General features: G+C 37.8%; 1 protein-coding gene across 2 annotated transcripts; it reads left to right on the top strand.

Moving 5' to 3' along the window:
- Positions 1–3,143: 3,143 nt before the first annotated feature.
- LOC129753582 (SPARC) lies at positions 3,144–15,425 on the top strand. 2 transcript variants are annotated; one of them, XM_055749416.1, is made up of 4 exons: positions 3,144–3,269; positions 13,991–14,593; positions 14,655–15,005; positions 15,078–15,425. In XM_055749416.1, the coding sequence occupies exons 2-4, from the start codon at positions 14,054–14,056 to the stop codon at positions 15,156–15,158; spliced, it is 972 nt and encodes a 323-aa protein (XP_055605391.1). In that variant the 5' UTR covers positions 3,144–3,269; positions 13,991–14,053; the 3' UTR covers positions 15,159–15,425. The 2 variants fall into 2 exon arrangements, with proteins under 2 accessions (XP_055605391.1, XP_055605398.1); XM_055749423.1 differs by having other exon boundaries at positions 3,156–3,265.
- The last annotated feature ends 383 nt before the right edge of the window (positions 15,426–15,808 follow it).

The raw sequence follows: 15,808 nt of genomic DNA, 5'->3' as shown, positions 1-15,808 counted from the left end.
CTCAAAGTGCTCTGCAAAGTGATCCTGAACAGGATCCCGGAAAAAATCGACGCTACACTCCGACGGCAACAAGCTGGATTCCGATCCGGACGATCTTGTGTGGACAAACTTGTGTCGACATCACAACGCTATGAATCATACTGGAACAAATCAACAAATTCCAGGACTCTCTTCTGCTGGTGTTCGTTGATTTCGAAAAAGCATTCGACCGACTGAACCTAGAAAACATCTGGGCGGCGCTAAGGCGACGATGAGTCCCAGAGAAACTAGTCCATCTCATAGAAGCACAGTATGACACATTTTCGTTAAAGATCATGCACGACGGTGTCTTGTCCGATCCAATCCCGGTAACTGCTGGAGTGAGACAGGGATGTATCTTATCACCGTTACTTTTTCTAATCGTAATGGATTAGATTCTGACTGGGTCGATTGACTGTACACCAAACCGAGGATTTCCGTGGAATCCTTCAACAATGGAGCAACTGAACGACCTTGACCTAGCTGACGATATTGTTTTGCTAGCCCAAACTCAATCGGATATGCAGAGCAAACTCGACGACCTCGCCGAAAGCTCCAAGGCAGCAGGTCTCAAAGTCAATGTCGGAAAGACCAAGTCGATGGAGATCAACACTGGAAATCCCTCCAGTTTAAAGGTATGATGGAGGAAAGACATCGAAACCCGTATCAGAAAAGCCCGATTTGCAATTTGCGAGTCTCCGGAACATCTGACACTCACGTCACGTCTACGAACGAAAATTCGAATCTTTAACTCAAACGTCAAATCCGTGTTGCTGTACGGTGCACATATGCGGTAACGGCGCGAAAACTGCAAGTATTTGTAAACCGCTGTCTACGGAATATCATCCGCGCTTGGTGGCTAGGCAACTGAATCTCAAATGAGGAAGTACATCGCCGGCGTCATCAAAAGGCGCTAGAAATCGAGATTCGGGAGCGTAAGTGGAGATTGATTGGGCACACGCTGCGTAAACATGAGAACGAGATTTGGGAATCCGGAAGGACATCGGAAAAAAGGCAGGCCCAGAAACTCGTGGTGGCGAAGCCTAGCCGCCGAAATCCGAACTGTCGACGAGAATCTTGATTGGGACCAAGTGAAGACGCTGGCTCCGGATCGTCAACAGTGGAGGTCTTTCACCACGGCCCTATGCACCGGAGAATCGGAATTTAAAAATGAAGGATTGTAGAGCTTTTCATTCTATGAAAAGTCAGAAAATTACATGTATCTAGCTTCAACTGTTCCTGGGATATCGCATCTGGAAGGTACAGTTCAAGTCATATATTTAGTCATAGGTTGCCAGATTGCCGGTTTTATCCGGATTTGCCCGGCTATTTTATACAAAATTTTGGAAAAGTCCGGTCCGACCCGGTTGCCCGGATTTCATGGAAAATTGAAATTAGTGTCTCTAAAACAATGCTTTATAAAAATATTCATGAAATGCCTTTGGGAAGCCTAAAATACAATTTAAAATCTGTTGATGAGTTTAAATGTGAAACAAAAATTTTTTTTTATTCATTTTTGTTGAGTAATTTCTGGGTTTTGACAAAATTTGCCCGGTTATTGCCTGGATTTGTGGTCGTCATTTATGAAATCAAACGCCCGGATTTCGCAAAATATTTATATAAAATTGCCCGGATTTGTCTGGCTGAAAAAAATCTGGTGAACTAAATTTAGACCCTATCCGGAATAGAAAGGGTAAAAGTGCATAAAAAACTATCCTTGAAATGCTAACTGTGAACTTGGGAAAAATGGAAAATACGAATGGGGAAATAAAGTATAATATCGCATAAAATCAATGAATACAACATTTCTACTATAAAAGGTTTGAAGAGCTCAACGAAACAAATCAAACAAAACTGTTGAAAAAATAACCGACTCCTTCTAAACTACAGTCGATATTTTAAAACATTTTTCGTATTAAAATGATTAATATCTTCAAGTTTTTGAAAATTTAATCTTCCCTCTCACTAAAACATTTTCAACAAAAATAGAAGAAGCTGTTATGAAAAGAATGCCTTATAAACCGGTGGAAAGTTGAGACGTGGAAAGTTCGACTGATCAAAAAAAGATTTCAATTTATATAGCAGGAGATCATTCTGCAATCATAGCTTCAAAAATCGTGATCTTTTAATAGCTTTGGAACATGAATCCATGGTAGGGTACTACAAAAAGAAATGTATTTTTAAATTATAACCTCGAGGGCTAACATTATTGGGCGGCTCCATAGAGTTAACTAAATGGGTCTCAAGATTTTTATTTCGAAATACACAGCTTTTTCGGATTGCTTTTGTAATGAGTTTGGTTCTGAAATTTCAATTCTATCATTATTAACTTAAACATTATTATTATTCAGTTTAGTCGAATGCTGTCGAATACTGCTAACCTCGCATTTTTAGGATTAATCATTAGATTTAATAGGACATTTAGGAAGTTTAGGAGCTTAGGAACGAAGCTTTCCCGTGGCCAATCGCTTACCGAAGTGATATTCCATGCCACATTACCCTTGTCCCCTAACATTCAGCGTGAGATTTGTGGATGGATGGCGTACAGCCGGTCTCCTGCAAAATAAATCATCACATGTGCTGCACTTCCCTTCCTCTATCGACTACACGGACTTGGCCGGCGTTTTTATTGGTTCATTTGAAAGTAGAAGATCCTCAAACTTGTACAGTGAGATTGTATTGCTTGTTCCCAGCTATCTTTCATTTTGGTTCATTGTGCAATGTTGATCATCTCGAACCAATCACTGAGTGCAACCATTAAACCATTGGCCAGGAGGGGCCGCAGATGGACCGTAGTTGATAGCAAGCCCCAGCTCAAAAAACTTCAAATCTATCAATACTTTGAAACAATTTTGAGTATTCTGAATAATAGTTTATAACATCATCAATTCCAGCAGGTTGGTTATTTGTAATGTTATGAGCAAGAAAAAAAAAATCCCTTTCTTCTTGAGAAGGTATCTTTGTAACTGGGGAAAATATCAACGCTAAATGAAAGTTACATTTACAACGTTCCAGAGTACAGAGAAAAGTATTCTGCACTGTAACCGAAACAATGATAATGACGATCATCAACGGATCGGGATGGCTGGATGCTGTGTATGAACTTCTACTTACTAGTTCATTCATCGAGCTCAGTCGAGTCCTGTAGCTCGTACGGTAAAGATCGTCGCTTGGTTTTCCTCCGTTTTTCACAACACGATCGTTATCCGGTTATTCTGGAAGTGTAATTTCTTTCTCTCTCCCTGTAGTAAGTAAGTGTGGGCAACCAACGAATAATACATATTCTGGGTGGGTTGAGCAGCAATGCAAATGTTTTAAAGATTGGTTTTTTTCCTCTGCTGCTCCCAATGCGAGAAACATTGAAGATAGGGGATTGTTGCATTGTTATTTTTAGGACGAACCGATCGATCGTTAACAACTGCAGGCTGGCGTACTGAGAAAGTGCAGTACGCCAACACCCAGCAACGGCTCAGAAAATTTATGACTCCACGCGTAAGCCGCGACTCAAATGCATATGCTTATAGGCGTAAGGTTAAAATTTTCGGCTTCTTTTGATAGTTTGTGACTGACTCCAGAATGTTCAACGAGGTGTAAAGTGTTGTGTATATTTTTGTTATGGTGTAACGTGTTCAAGTACAAACTTGATTTAGTGCAGGTAAAGAGTGGTTTAAACAAACTATTCGGTGAGTTATGTGATTTCGGAAGGAAATGGAGTCAGAAATCAAACTGTGACGAGTGCAGTTCCTATCGCGGGATGTGTGGTCTTCAATCGCTCAGCTCATGGGAAGACGGAAAGAACAGGAAAAAAAATACCAAACCGACATGTGATGAATGTGGAGCGTTTTTTGTTGATAAGCTTCACATGAGCCGAACAGATTGTTTTTTTTTGTCTTCTGTCTGTTCGAATTTTGTACGCATACGAATATGTTGCTGCTTCAGTTTCCAGCTTGAAACGGAAGGATTCATACATGATCGTGACTGAAATGAGACGATTGTTGGGAAGAAATCAGTCAAAAGACTGAGGAAAGTTTCGTCATTATGTATAGCCATCCGGGCGATAACATCAAAGTTCAAGGATTTTGAGGTTCTTTTCGAATGCGTAAACGGTGTCAAAACAAAAAAGGTTTTGCAGTCATATTTTCACATGAGAAAATTTGGTGATTGTAAATAGAAGTATTCATGTATTCAAATGTATCAAAGAACGATTAAGATGTTGCCATGAATTTAAATAACTATAATTTTTTTCCCTCTTTATAGTAATTTTTAGAGATTTTTTGTGTTGTATAAGGCAAGCCTTTAAAAAAAAATGATCTTAAATTATATTACAAATATTAGTCAACAACAAAATTTTCCGCTTATCCAAGTCGATCTTATGACCTAGAAAACGTTTTTCGACAACCAACCGGCAGATGATGATAGTTTTGACGATCGTCGTAAAAGATCGTCCCTCAAGGTTAGGCAAACATATAGCTAAATATACGTGTTATACATACATATATCCATTTCCTTTCCGCTTTGACTAACGCTCCACATGTACGGATCAACAAATCAATCAGAAGTTTGTGTATTTAGGTTTTGTTGTAAACAAATTTCTTCGAATTTTATTTCGGAGATTTGCAGTTGATCAAGAGGGCAACGATTTCTTATGATCAGTTAGCCGATGAATCATATTTAGTGACCGTTTTTTTAATTTTGAACAAAGTTTGATTCATTTGCCAAAGACGAACTTAGTGAAATTTAAGGGTTTACTACCTATTGGTGTAGGCAGGTATACGAAATTTTTTTTTTCAATGTGAAATCATCAGGTTTTTGTAAAATTACGATATTTGAATAACTGGAGGAGATAAGAGCCACCTTAAGGAGGACGCTTATTTAACCAAAGAAATCAGCTATAATGTATGTGAGTTACATCACTGTTTCGTGTTCAAATGCTGAAGAACCCTACCTTCTATCTGGATGAAACATGAAGAAGTAGATCAAAACATTTGAAAAAATTCATTTTTGGAAAGAAAAATTGTTTTTTTTAATTGGTCCCTGCACAAAACTTTAGCAACGTACAATACATTTCGAGTTCCATGATCGCTGGCGTGGCCAGTTTTTCAGCCGGAAAATTGTTGGAAAAGATTTCAATGTGGAATAAATGTTTCTTGAAGATTGATGAAATTCTACAGACATGGCCGTAAGAACGGGGGGGGTTTTGGGGGTTAAACCCCCCCATGAGTGTCCAAAAAAGCAAGCGAGGTATACTACTCTCCACTCAAAATTTTAAATTCATATTTAAATTATACTTATAGAGCAAAGATATTCAAGAGTAACTATCTGAACTACAAACTAATAAAAAAAAAACCTCAAATCTCCATTTCAAACTCAAAATTCTGCTACAGTTTTTCATAAAATAAGGTTGTCAGATTTTTTTTCAGCACGCATCCGGACCGGGACAAATTTTGCTGTTTTATATAAAAACCTGGCGAAATCCTGGTATTTGATTTCAAATTTGTCTACCAAATCCAGGCAAAACCAGGCAAACCAAGCAATTGCCCATCAAAAATCATAAAAAAAAACTTAAAAAAATTTTCATGATAATTTTTTGAAAATTGCTGCAAAAATTTTGGACGCATAAATAAAAAATATTACAATACAATTTGTTTCTTTTAAGTTTGATTTAAGAATGAGAATGAGAATGAGAATCCGGGCTTTTCCAATGAAATCTGGGCAACCGTGTCGGATCGGACGTTTTCCAAATTTTATATTAAATATTCGGGCCAATCCGGTTAAAACCGGGCAATTTGGTAACCTTATCATAGAAATTCAGGTCTAAATATACAATTTTAAATTAAACCCATTTTGGAGGTTCTGACTCCATATTCCTATAACCGAAATTCTATTTCTACATATTTTCGTATTTCTGATTTTGTATCAAGTTTAAGATTCTTGATTTTCAGTTCGAATAATCATAAGAAATCAGGAATGAAAATCTGCTTTGGAATCCTTGTTCGAGTTCGGTTTTGAATTTCATATCAAATTTGAATCATGTTTTTCGAAAATCAAATGGATTTTCAATATTTTGATAAAAGTTTTCCGAATATGGAAAAAAGAAGAAATTTGTTTTATATTCAAATTCGAAGTTCTTAAACTTTATTCTAACACAAAATTTTAACATTCAAAGCTTCTAAGTGGCGATCCAAAATAAATAATAGAAATAATGAATTAAGATAAACCAGCGCTACAGGATTTAAATAAAAGATTCATGAGTGCTCTAAGATTTGAGTCATGAAATTCTGATCTGGAATCTATATTCGGAAATCATATTTTTGTACATTTCGGAAATCGTATAGAAATTCGGAAACAGATTCAAAGTCCAATTTTTGAATTCAGGTTTATAGAATTCAGATTTAAAATTTAGAAAAAGATTTAGCTTGTGAATCAGTTTTTCAATCAACATAATATTGTTGAGAAATTCAAGAGAACATAAACCTAAAAATTTGCTTGTTAATTCAATTTCCAGATTTCAAAGTTTTTGAATCAGAATAAGTTTGTACACACAATTCAGCTGGAAATCACAAATATAAAGTAGAATTTGAGTTTATTTTCTAAATTTTGGTTCATGTAAAATATCCTAAATTATATTGAAAAAAAATCATCCACAAGATTTTTAGTATGGAATTGATTCTTTATGAAAAATATTTCCTGTTTAAGAAACATGTACCTGATCTTCACCTTAAAAATCTTTTTTTTTTATTTCGGAGTATTGTTTAAAATTATTAATATTGAAGCTTTTTTAAAAGCTAAATTTCAAACTAAAATCATAAATTTAGTTCAATTTCGCATCAAGCAAATTTGATTAGAAAATTGTGTATCTTTTACTGTTTTTTTTCTTTCGGAAAAATTTATTAATTTTCATCAAAGGTTAGATAGAATCTTGGAATTTGCAAATGAGTTTAGAAAATTGGGCTTATTTGATTTGAGTATTGAATAAGTTTTTTTAAAAGAAATTGTAGACTACCCTAAACAGAAATTATTTTATGCTTAAATCAACTAACTTTGATCTACCAGACTTTTAAACAAATTCAAAAATTTCAACCATCGATGAAAGCAAATTTCATATTTTGTTTCAAGCGGCTTTATTAAAAAAAAATTAGCTCACCCTTTAGGCTAAGGACAACTTTTCTAAAGTTACTTTTTTAAGGTTTTATTAATGACACTTTACCATCCTTGTAGCATTCGTGTCTTCTCTAAAGCTACAATTTCATACGAAAACTATTAACGAGTACTTTAAAAGGAATAATCATATGGTTACAAACCTAATTTGTTTTAATTTTTTTCGTGTGTTGTTAGACAAAAAATCATAGGTAAAAATTAGTCACCAAACCCCCCCCCCCCCCCCCCCCCCCCCGCATGAGTCGGTTCTTCCTACGGCCCTGGCTACAGAGGTTACATTCAACAAATAATACCACTTTCATGAAAAAGATATTCAAAATAAATTAATTTTTGAAAAGATGTATTCAATAAATCATACGAACTTTGGGCGTGGTTGAGTCCATTTTTAAGCTTTAAATTTATATTCATTATGTAAAAATCGATCGACTTCCAAGTGAGTACTAAAGCAACATTTTTATAAAATCACATCTTCATAGGGGTGCAAGGGGGCAAAACAGATCGCGTCCTTTTATCCTTTCACCAGTAAATAGGCACTTTTAAAAAAAGTTTTAAATATCTTTCAGTTCATTCTATGAAATTTTTAATGACACAAAACTTTATGTTGGTAGGACATATAAAGAAAAAAATGACAGTTGACTCAGATGGCTCCGGTTAAATTCAGCGGCAGATTTCTGAGGAAATTTCACGTGTGATAAATGCTATTCCAGACTCACAAACCGGCGGCATCGTATTTTTTTCGATTTTGGGCCCGAATTTTCATTGTGCATTGGACGGTTTAGATGGAAGACCTCCTCATGAGGGGCCGTTTCCAAATTGGATTTCATTTGAACTAGAAGTTCTCATTTGCCTGTGAAACTATAGGGCACAGACAAATGTTTTATATTATCTTTTTAAATTTTTAAGTCACTGTTTTTCGAACACTTGAACTTTTGGATCTTGTTGACCCTCTTTTGATCTCTATGCCCTACACTTGTCTCTTATTTTAAATTGAAAAGTTAAACTGTTTAGTTAAACTTTTTGTCAAGTGTCAAGATCATCAACCTAACTTGCATTGAGGTAGAATTACTCTAAGGACTGTATTAGAAAAAATGCGATGTGCAAAACATGTGCAAAATTTTGTGGTGATCTGTCAAGTAGTTTTTGAGATAGCGTCTAATGAATTTTTTGCCAAAATGTTTGGGAAGGATCTTGAAAAATCTAGAGAAGTCCCATTGAAGACACCAAAACAGCTGGAAATCAACTGTGCGATCTAAATTCATGTGGTAAATCGTTTCAGAAGTCCTAGAGGATCTAAGAGTAACCTAAATTTTAATAAAAGTAAGAATGATCAATTTCATGAAGGTATGTATGTGAAGTGAGGGGTTTAACAAAGCGTCATCTGAACCTTTCAATTGGATAAGTGGTGAAGCAGGTCAATTTTTCTGTCTGATTCGCCCAACAAACAATAAAACAGACCAAAGAATCGTGTCCTAATGATAAAAAAAACTGTCCACCGATAAAATAAACAAAATACGGTGGTTAAATCGTGCGCAAAATGGTAGAACCGTTAGCGGGGTGGAATTTTTAAAAATTCGTGAAGGAAATGGATAACAACTTTCTAGCGGACACCTGGCGAATCTCCTGTCAGAAATTTTTCATTGAAAAGCCTCGCCTGAATGTGAAAGAAGAACGAGAGAAAAAATAAAAAAAAAATTCTAAAATCAATAAAGATTATACAATTATCATAATCTACCAATTATGAAAATCAGAATCTTTAAGGATTAAGACACACCTGGATTTTTTTTTGCTTATGTTATCTTTTTGTAGCAAATCTCCTCGTGTAGGAATATTCTTTGCAAAGCTTAAAGTCAGTTTTAAGAAGAGAACAATCACCATAATTATTGTTTGTTACTTGATTTATCGACCTTATCGGTGAAAATTGATGCCCTTGTAAGCCCATGCTGAACAAAAATTTGATATGTGATGATAATGCTTCTAAATAAAATTCTACCCCCTCATTTTCACCATCTTTCATTTCTTCTAACTTTCTATCCGCGTATTAAATTTCAAATTCTTCAGGCGGCCTCAATTAATTACGTCACACAAAAATGCTCTTTTTGACCCCCTCCCCGCGTGTATCACAAAGCGTAACGCTGCGACGCACCCCCTCTGAAAATTACGTAACGGTGATAAATACCACACTATTGTACTATTTATGTATGTCGTGACCGGGATTCAATCTCGTACCCGCTGCCTTAGAAGACTTGTAGGCTATCCTCCACGCCACGGGCTGCGGCTTTGAAGCTGTTGAAGCATCCAAATTCAACAAACTTGGTTTGCTCATCCTTCCTCTGCAAAAATTGCATGACATCAAAGTAGCTGCGATTAAAATAAAATTTTTGGTGGAAAAAATCGTTACGTAACGATGAGCATACCTCTCCCTCTCCCCTATGTCAAAACTTGTAACGCTCGAGCTTACTACCCCCCTCCTCCGCCCTAGGAGCGTTGCGTAGTAAATGGATGCCCCCTTAGATGTTCTCACTAAAAAGGACATAAATTTTCACCGATAAGGCCGATGAATCAAGTAACAAACATAAATTCAGTTTTGAGTTCTTGACTCTTCTTCCAAACAGAATAAAAACGACAAAATTTGGCCAAGGATTGCAAATAAGGTGTTAAGGTTCTTCCCAGTGTTTTGGAATATGATTTTCTGATAGCGAAATGAAAATTTGAATAAAGATTAAGGCGTTCTCTCGTAGTTTTATAATGCCCTGAATATATGCTATGCAAGGACGTTTTGACGCATTTTACAGGTCAAAAATCTTCTGGATTAAACTGTTTTATACTGACTTATTATCTTTGAACAAAATAAACATTCACGTGTAGGTGCTAAGTTTTTACCTAGGATTTAAAACAAGAATTATGAATGAGGTAGCAATTGCAAAGCACGCGATGGAGCCGAAGTTCTGAAGCAAAAAATCAAAATGCAATGTGTATAATAAGAGCATTTTGTCAAACATCTGTTCGTTTTAATGCTGGCTCAGTAGTTGTGCTTCCGCACAGAATGTGTGAAGCTGTGATTCGATTATTTTGCTGCAGTAGGTACTTTGTTTTCCTCAAAGTGATGTCATTCCAAATGTGCGCGGAGATGAAAAAACGCACCTTCAAATGGAAAGCGAAATAGTGCGCGTTATGAAAAGATTCATAAAATACCACTTCATAAGGGTAGTTCAAAAATGTTTTGAAATCTGTATTTGTAGTTGAAAAGTTATATTTTTTTCAAAAATAGAGGGAAATTATGATTTTTCTGAACATTTGTACAACTTCACATCCAACTCGTGACATCTTGGTTGTACTTCATAGAACAAAAAAACACAAAACGTCTAGATCAAATGCATGATAGAGTAGTAAAAGTGGCAACATGCATTTCCGCTTCGTCGCTGCTCTGTTGTCATCACGTCAACACTCACTCATGCACTCTCTATCGGAGAAAGATTTTTTTGAGCTATTTTCTACGACCATTCAGCATGCGTTCCAAGTCCTACAGACTACAAATAAGCGTAATGCAAACCCGCTTTGATGCAATGTGATTGCAATTTTAATAAATTTTAATTGACCACGCTTCGCGGCTGTTCTAAGGCTGGCAACCATTATGTGGCACATTGTAAGCGCTGCACTGTTTGTGAATATTGTACTTTATCGGGATCCATTGTTGAGAATGTATTTAACATCAAATATCAAAGAAAACATGTATGTGAAATAAAGGGTGATACGGTCAAAATTTGGTCAAGGTAAAACGCGTGTAAATCGGTGAAATCGTTTATTTAAAAAATTTCTTTTTCAAGTTTAATTAGTATAAAATTCAGGAAAAATTTCAGTTAGGCTTCCGCTTTTCCAAATCCGAATTGCCGGGCCTTACGCTTAACCCCTGCCATCAGATTTTGTACAGCCACCTTGTCCACCTTCTTGGCCGCAGAAAGCCAGTTTGCCTTGAACTGCTGCTCGTCCTTAGCAGTTTTTTTGGTCTTCTTTAGGCTCCGCTTGACAATATAGCCCAGTATTTCTCAATTGGGCAGAGCTCTGGCGTGTTGGGAGGGTTCTTGTCCTTGGGAAACACCCAAGGACGGCGTACCACTCCATGGCCTTTTTACCGTAATGGCAAGATGCCAAATCCGGCCAAAACAGTACGGAACAACCGTGTTTCTTCAGGAAAGGCAGCAGATGTTTATTCAAACACTCTTTCACGTAAATTTCTTGGTTGACAGTCCCGGAAGCTATGAAAATGCTGCTTTTCAAGCCACAGGTACAGATGGCTTGCCAAACCAGATATTTCTTCGGGAACTTTGACAGTTTCATGTGCTTGAAAATATCGGCTACCTTTCCCCTTCCTTTTGCCGTATAAAACTGCTGTCTCGGAAGCTGCTTGTAGTCGGCTTTGACGTAGGTTTCGTCGTCCATTACCACGCAGTCAAACTTCGTCAGCATCGTCGTGTACAGCCTCCGGGATCGGGCTTTGGCCGTCGTATTTTGTTTATCATCGCGATTTGGAGTCACTACCTTCTTGTAAGTCGATAGTCCGGCTCGTTTTTTGGTTCGATGCACGGTTGTAGACGATACACCCAGCTTATTTGCGGCATCTCGGAGAGAGAGGTTAGGGTTTCGCTTGAAACTACCGACAACTCTTTTTGTCGTCTCAGCGGCTTCCGGTTTTGCGATTTCCCCTCGATCCAGACTTCCTGGCTGTCGACAAACGTTCTCCAAACACTTCAATTACATTTGTAACGATGGTTTGGCAACTTTTAGCGATTTTGCCAGCTGCTCTTCTTCCTTGGACGGCATTTCGACAACTGAAGAGTGAATTCCAAAATCAAAATAGGAGCAACATTCCACACACACCTTCAAAATCAGGAGTGTTCAGGTTTTTTAAATGCAACATTGAAAGAAATACGTCATGTAGATATTGACCAAATTTTGACCGATCACCCTTTAATGTGATCTACGTGTAGGAATGGTTTTAGAAAGTTTAATTTTTATATAATTTTTAACTTTGAGGTTTAAGGAAAACTGTTAAGGGACTGTTAAAATGCTTACTGTAAATGCGCAAAAACTGTTATCTTGATACGTAGAACGCTGTTGAATGGAGTTCAAAGTTTAAAAGAATATTAACAAAAAAAAATCTGGATTCTATCCTTAGAGTCCTCAGAGACTGTCTATCAGACTGCCCCGAATTTGTATGGGAAATTTAAAACCTGTGAAATGTTATGTGCTGCAGGCTGAAATTGACCCTTGGCCTAGTACAAGATCTCATGCCAAATTTGGGCCAGATCGGATCACGAGAAAGGGTCGCTCAACGAGCCTGAAATTTGTATGAGATTTTGAGACATTTTGTTCGAGAGAAATATGAAAAACCAGTTTTTCATCAATAAATTGGGTTCCTTTCAGTCGATTTCTTTTGAAAACGGTTTTTCTTAAAGCCTAAATTAGGACAAATATTTCATCCGAAGACTGCATTTCGATAAGAGTCAATGTAAAAAAGTTATTAGGCGTCAAACATGGGCTAACTTTTTTAAGGGTGATAGTCATCACTGTTAATGAGTCGGGGCAGTCGAACATATTGGCGCCTCATTAACAGTTATGAATATCACCATTAAAAAAGTTAGGCCATTTTTGAAGCTTATTAACTCCTTTATCTTAACTTTCATCGAAATGCAGTCTTCAGATAAAATATGTGTCATAGTTTAGGCTTTCGGAAAAACCGTATTCAAAAGAAATCGGCCAACGGGAACGCAAGTTATTGATAAACACTGGGTTTTCATGTTTCTCCCGAACATAATGTCTCAAAATGTCATACAGACTTCCGGCTCGTTGAGCGACCCTTTCCCGTGATCCGATCTGGCCTAAATTTGGCATGAGATCTTGTACTAGGCCTAGGATCGATATTAGCCTGCAGCGCATAACTTTTTCAAAAGTCGGGTCATCTGGGGCACTCTACTGTCTATTTTTAACGGCATTTATGACAGAGTTTTGCAAAGTTCTTGTTACGAGCTGTTTCGAAATTTCTGCATAACCGAACTTCATAAAAAAAGTTATTGGTATATTTGGAAGCTCGAGGATAAATTAAGTTAAAATCAATTTAAATCAAATCAGACATATCCAAGAAAACTTTCTCATGTCTAGAATTATTACTAGAAGTTGTCAATTGCTAGAAGTTCATTATGGTATCGCATCAATTTGAATCGGATTAGTACGATGTTCTAAATCCAGTTTTTTTAAGCGGACTGACGGCAATATTCCAAAACACAATTCTTTCATTACTTTATCAAAAATTAATAAAATGTTTCCAGCCCTGACCATCTTGGTTCAGGTCTTCATTCAAAGATTTAGATTTTTCTGTTGTTTAAGGTTATATAACGTTAAACCTGGGGTCAGTCGTAGTTTTTCCAAGTAAACTGAAATTTGGAAAAGCTTGACTTATTTCATCATATCATGACATTTATGTAAGTATAATATCTTTTCTTTCGAAAGATATCGTCCGATCGAAACATAATCGGAGCTGCCAGTTCATCTCTATCATTCGAGCATGCATTTTTTGCTTGCCAACTAAGGGCAAACCTAATGTTAATATATTTTCCAGACCGATCGTATCCGTTCATTCGGTCGCGAATCAGCATCATAAATAAATAAAACTTCTACTCCAGCAGTCTGATTTTCAACTTATCAACAGCCAATCTGGTACACTCATTATAATTGTGCTCTGTTTTTTCTCGTTCCTCACTTCTACTTTCTTTCAATTGAATATCTGCCCGATAAAATCTTCACATCATTAATGACCCAGAACGCGTTGTAGACACTGCATCAGAAAAGTTCTGAACGACGACAAACGCTGCTGGTGCGCAAAATGAGGCGTATCGAGTTAAGCGCAGCGTTGCTGCTGCTATCGGTGTTCTTGGTGCAAGGCACAAGGGCTCAAATCATGAACGAAGATTCGCTGATGGACGACGATTCGGCCGGGGAAGAATTCGACGAAGAGGACGAGGCACTACTCAGGCAGATCGAGGCCCAGCACGTTCAGCGAGAGTACGACCGGGAGGATGCTCTGGCCCGAGAACTTGCCGCCAAAATAGCTGCCGAGCACTACAATTTCCCAGAGGACATCGAAAATGCTCCCCGGATGGTTGATCCGTGCAAGGGAGTCCGATGCGGTGCCGGAAGAATCTGCCAGGCCGAGGGAACCGAAGCCAAGTGCGTTTGTATCCCGGAGTGCCCCTCGGAGGTGGATGTACGCCGCAAGGTCTGCACAAACTTGAACGAGACCTGGGATTCGGCCTGTGAAGTCCATCGTCAGCGCTGTCTCTGCAATACGGATGATCCGCGCTGTCGAGGACCGGAAGTACATCACGTGCACATCGATTACTACGGACAGTGCCGAACCATGCCGGTAATTCGAAGACTACCTTAACAATGATATTTCTTGAAACTAAACCTCCACATTTCCCTAGGATTGTTCCGAGAACGATCTGTCCGACTTCCCGAGGCGTATGCGCGAGTGGCTGTTCAACGTGATGCGCGACTTGGCCGTCCGGAACGAGCTGCCGGAAGCGTATCTGGAGATGGAACACGAAGCCGAATCCAACATGACCAAGCGATGGACCAATGCAGCGATCTGGAAGTGGTGTGACCTGGACGGGTACCCGAACGATAATTCCGTCTCGCGGCATGAACTTTTCCCGATCCGAGCCCCGCTGATGGCCCTGGAGCACTGCATCGCTCCGTTCCTGGAGAGCTGCGATCCCAACGACGATCACAGGATCACCCTGCAGGAGTGGGGCAAGTGCTTGGAGCTGGAGGAGGTACTTGAGAACTTTAAAGAGTAATCCTTTTTCCTCTGAATTTAATTTTGTTTTGTTTTTTAATTTTTGCAGGAGGAGTTGACGGAACGTTGTGCCAAAATTAACAAAGAGAACGAATTTGAAAAGATTGACCTGGAGATCGCGGATGAATAAGAGGACAACGGTGACCAAAAGCTGTTTATCCTTGCGTTATAGAGTTTAATTTTTCCAAAAGGCGTCGTCGACTCTCTATAAGTAAACTGCATTTTAGGCTTCTTCATTTTTTTTTTGTCCTTAAATAGACCAACTATGAAATTCCCACTTGTAATATTTTTGAAGAGGCAATTGCATACATGGATGTAATTTTAAAGTGGCTAAAATGAAAATTGTATGATTATTACGCATAGAATATCAATAAAAACAACGAATATTCTTTCTGTATGTTAGATTTTGATTTGGTCTGGAGTTGATCTCGATCAGCCTTTATAATCATCCTCATAATGTTAAGGGAAGGTACACTCACACACACATGTTGATACAAGAAACACGTACACTCAGTACTTTTGTGTAAGTTTTTCACCTCAACCATTAACGCGTTTGAGCCTCAAACTTTCAGGAAATACAAGTTATTCGCGTATCCATCGCGTAAATTAGAAAGCAATGTAGCAGCATCTTGAAGAACGCTGGCCAATAGACAAGGATTGAATGCTGATTTACATAAACGCTCTTATTTGCTGTAAATATCCGCTAAATCCTGAGCACGTTATGCCCAAGATTTTGCTGTGATCACGATTCCTTTTTGCTTCGAAACAATTCTTCTTCTT

Source organism: Uranotaenia lowii, chromosome 1, assembly GCF_029784155.1.
Source record: "Uranotaenia lowii strain MFRU-FL chromosome 1, ASM2978415v1, whole genome shotgun sequence".
NCBI lineage: Eukaryota > Metazoa > Arthropoda > Insecta > Diptera > Culicidae > Uranotaenia > Uranotaenia lowii.
The sequence above is the reverse complement of the archived record's forward strand: the minus strand, read 5'-3'. Positions and strand labels throughout refer to the sequence as shown.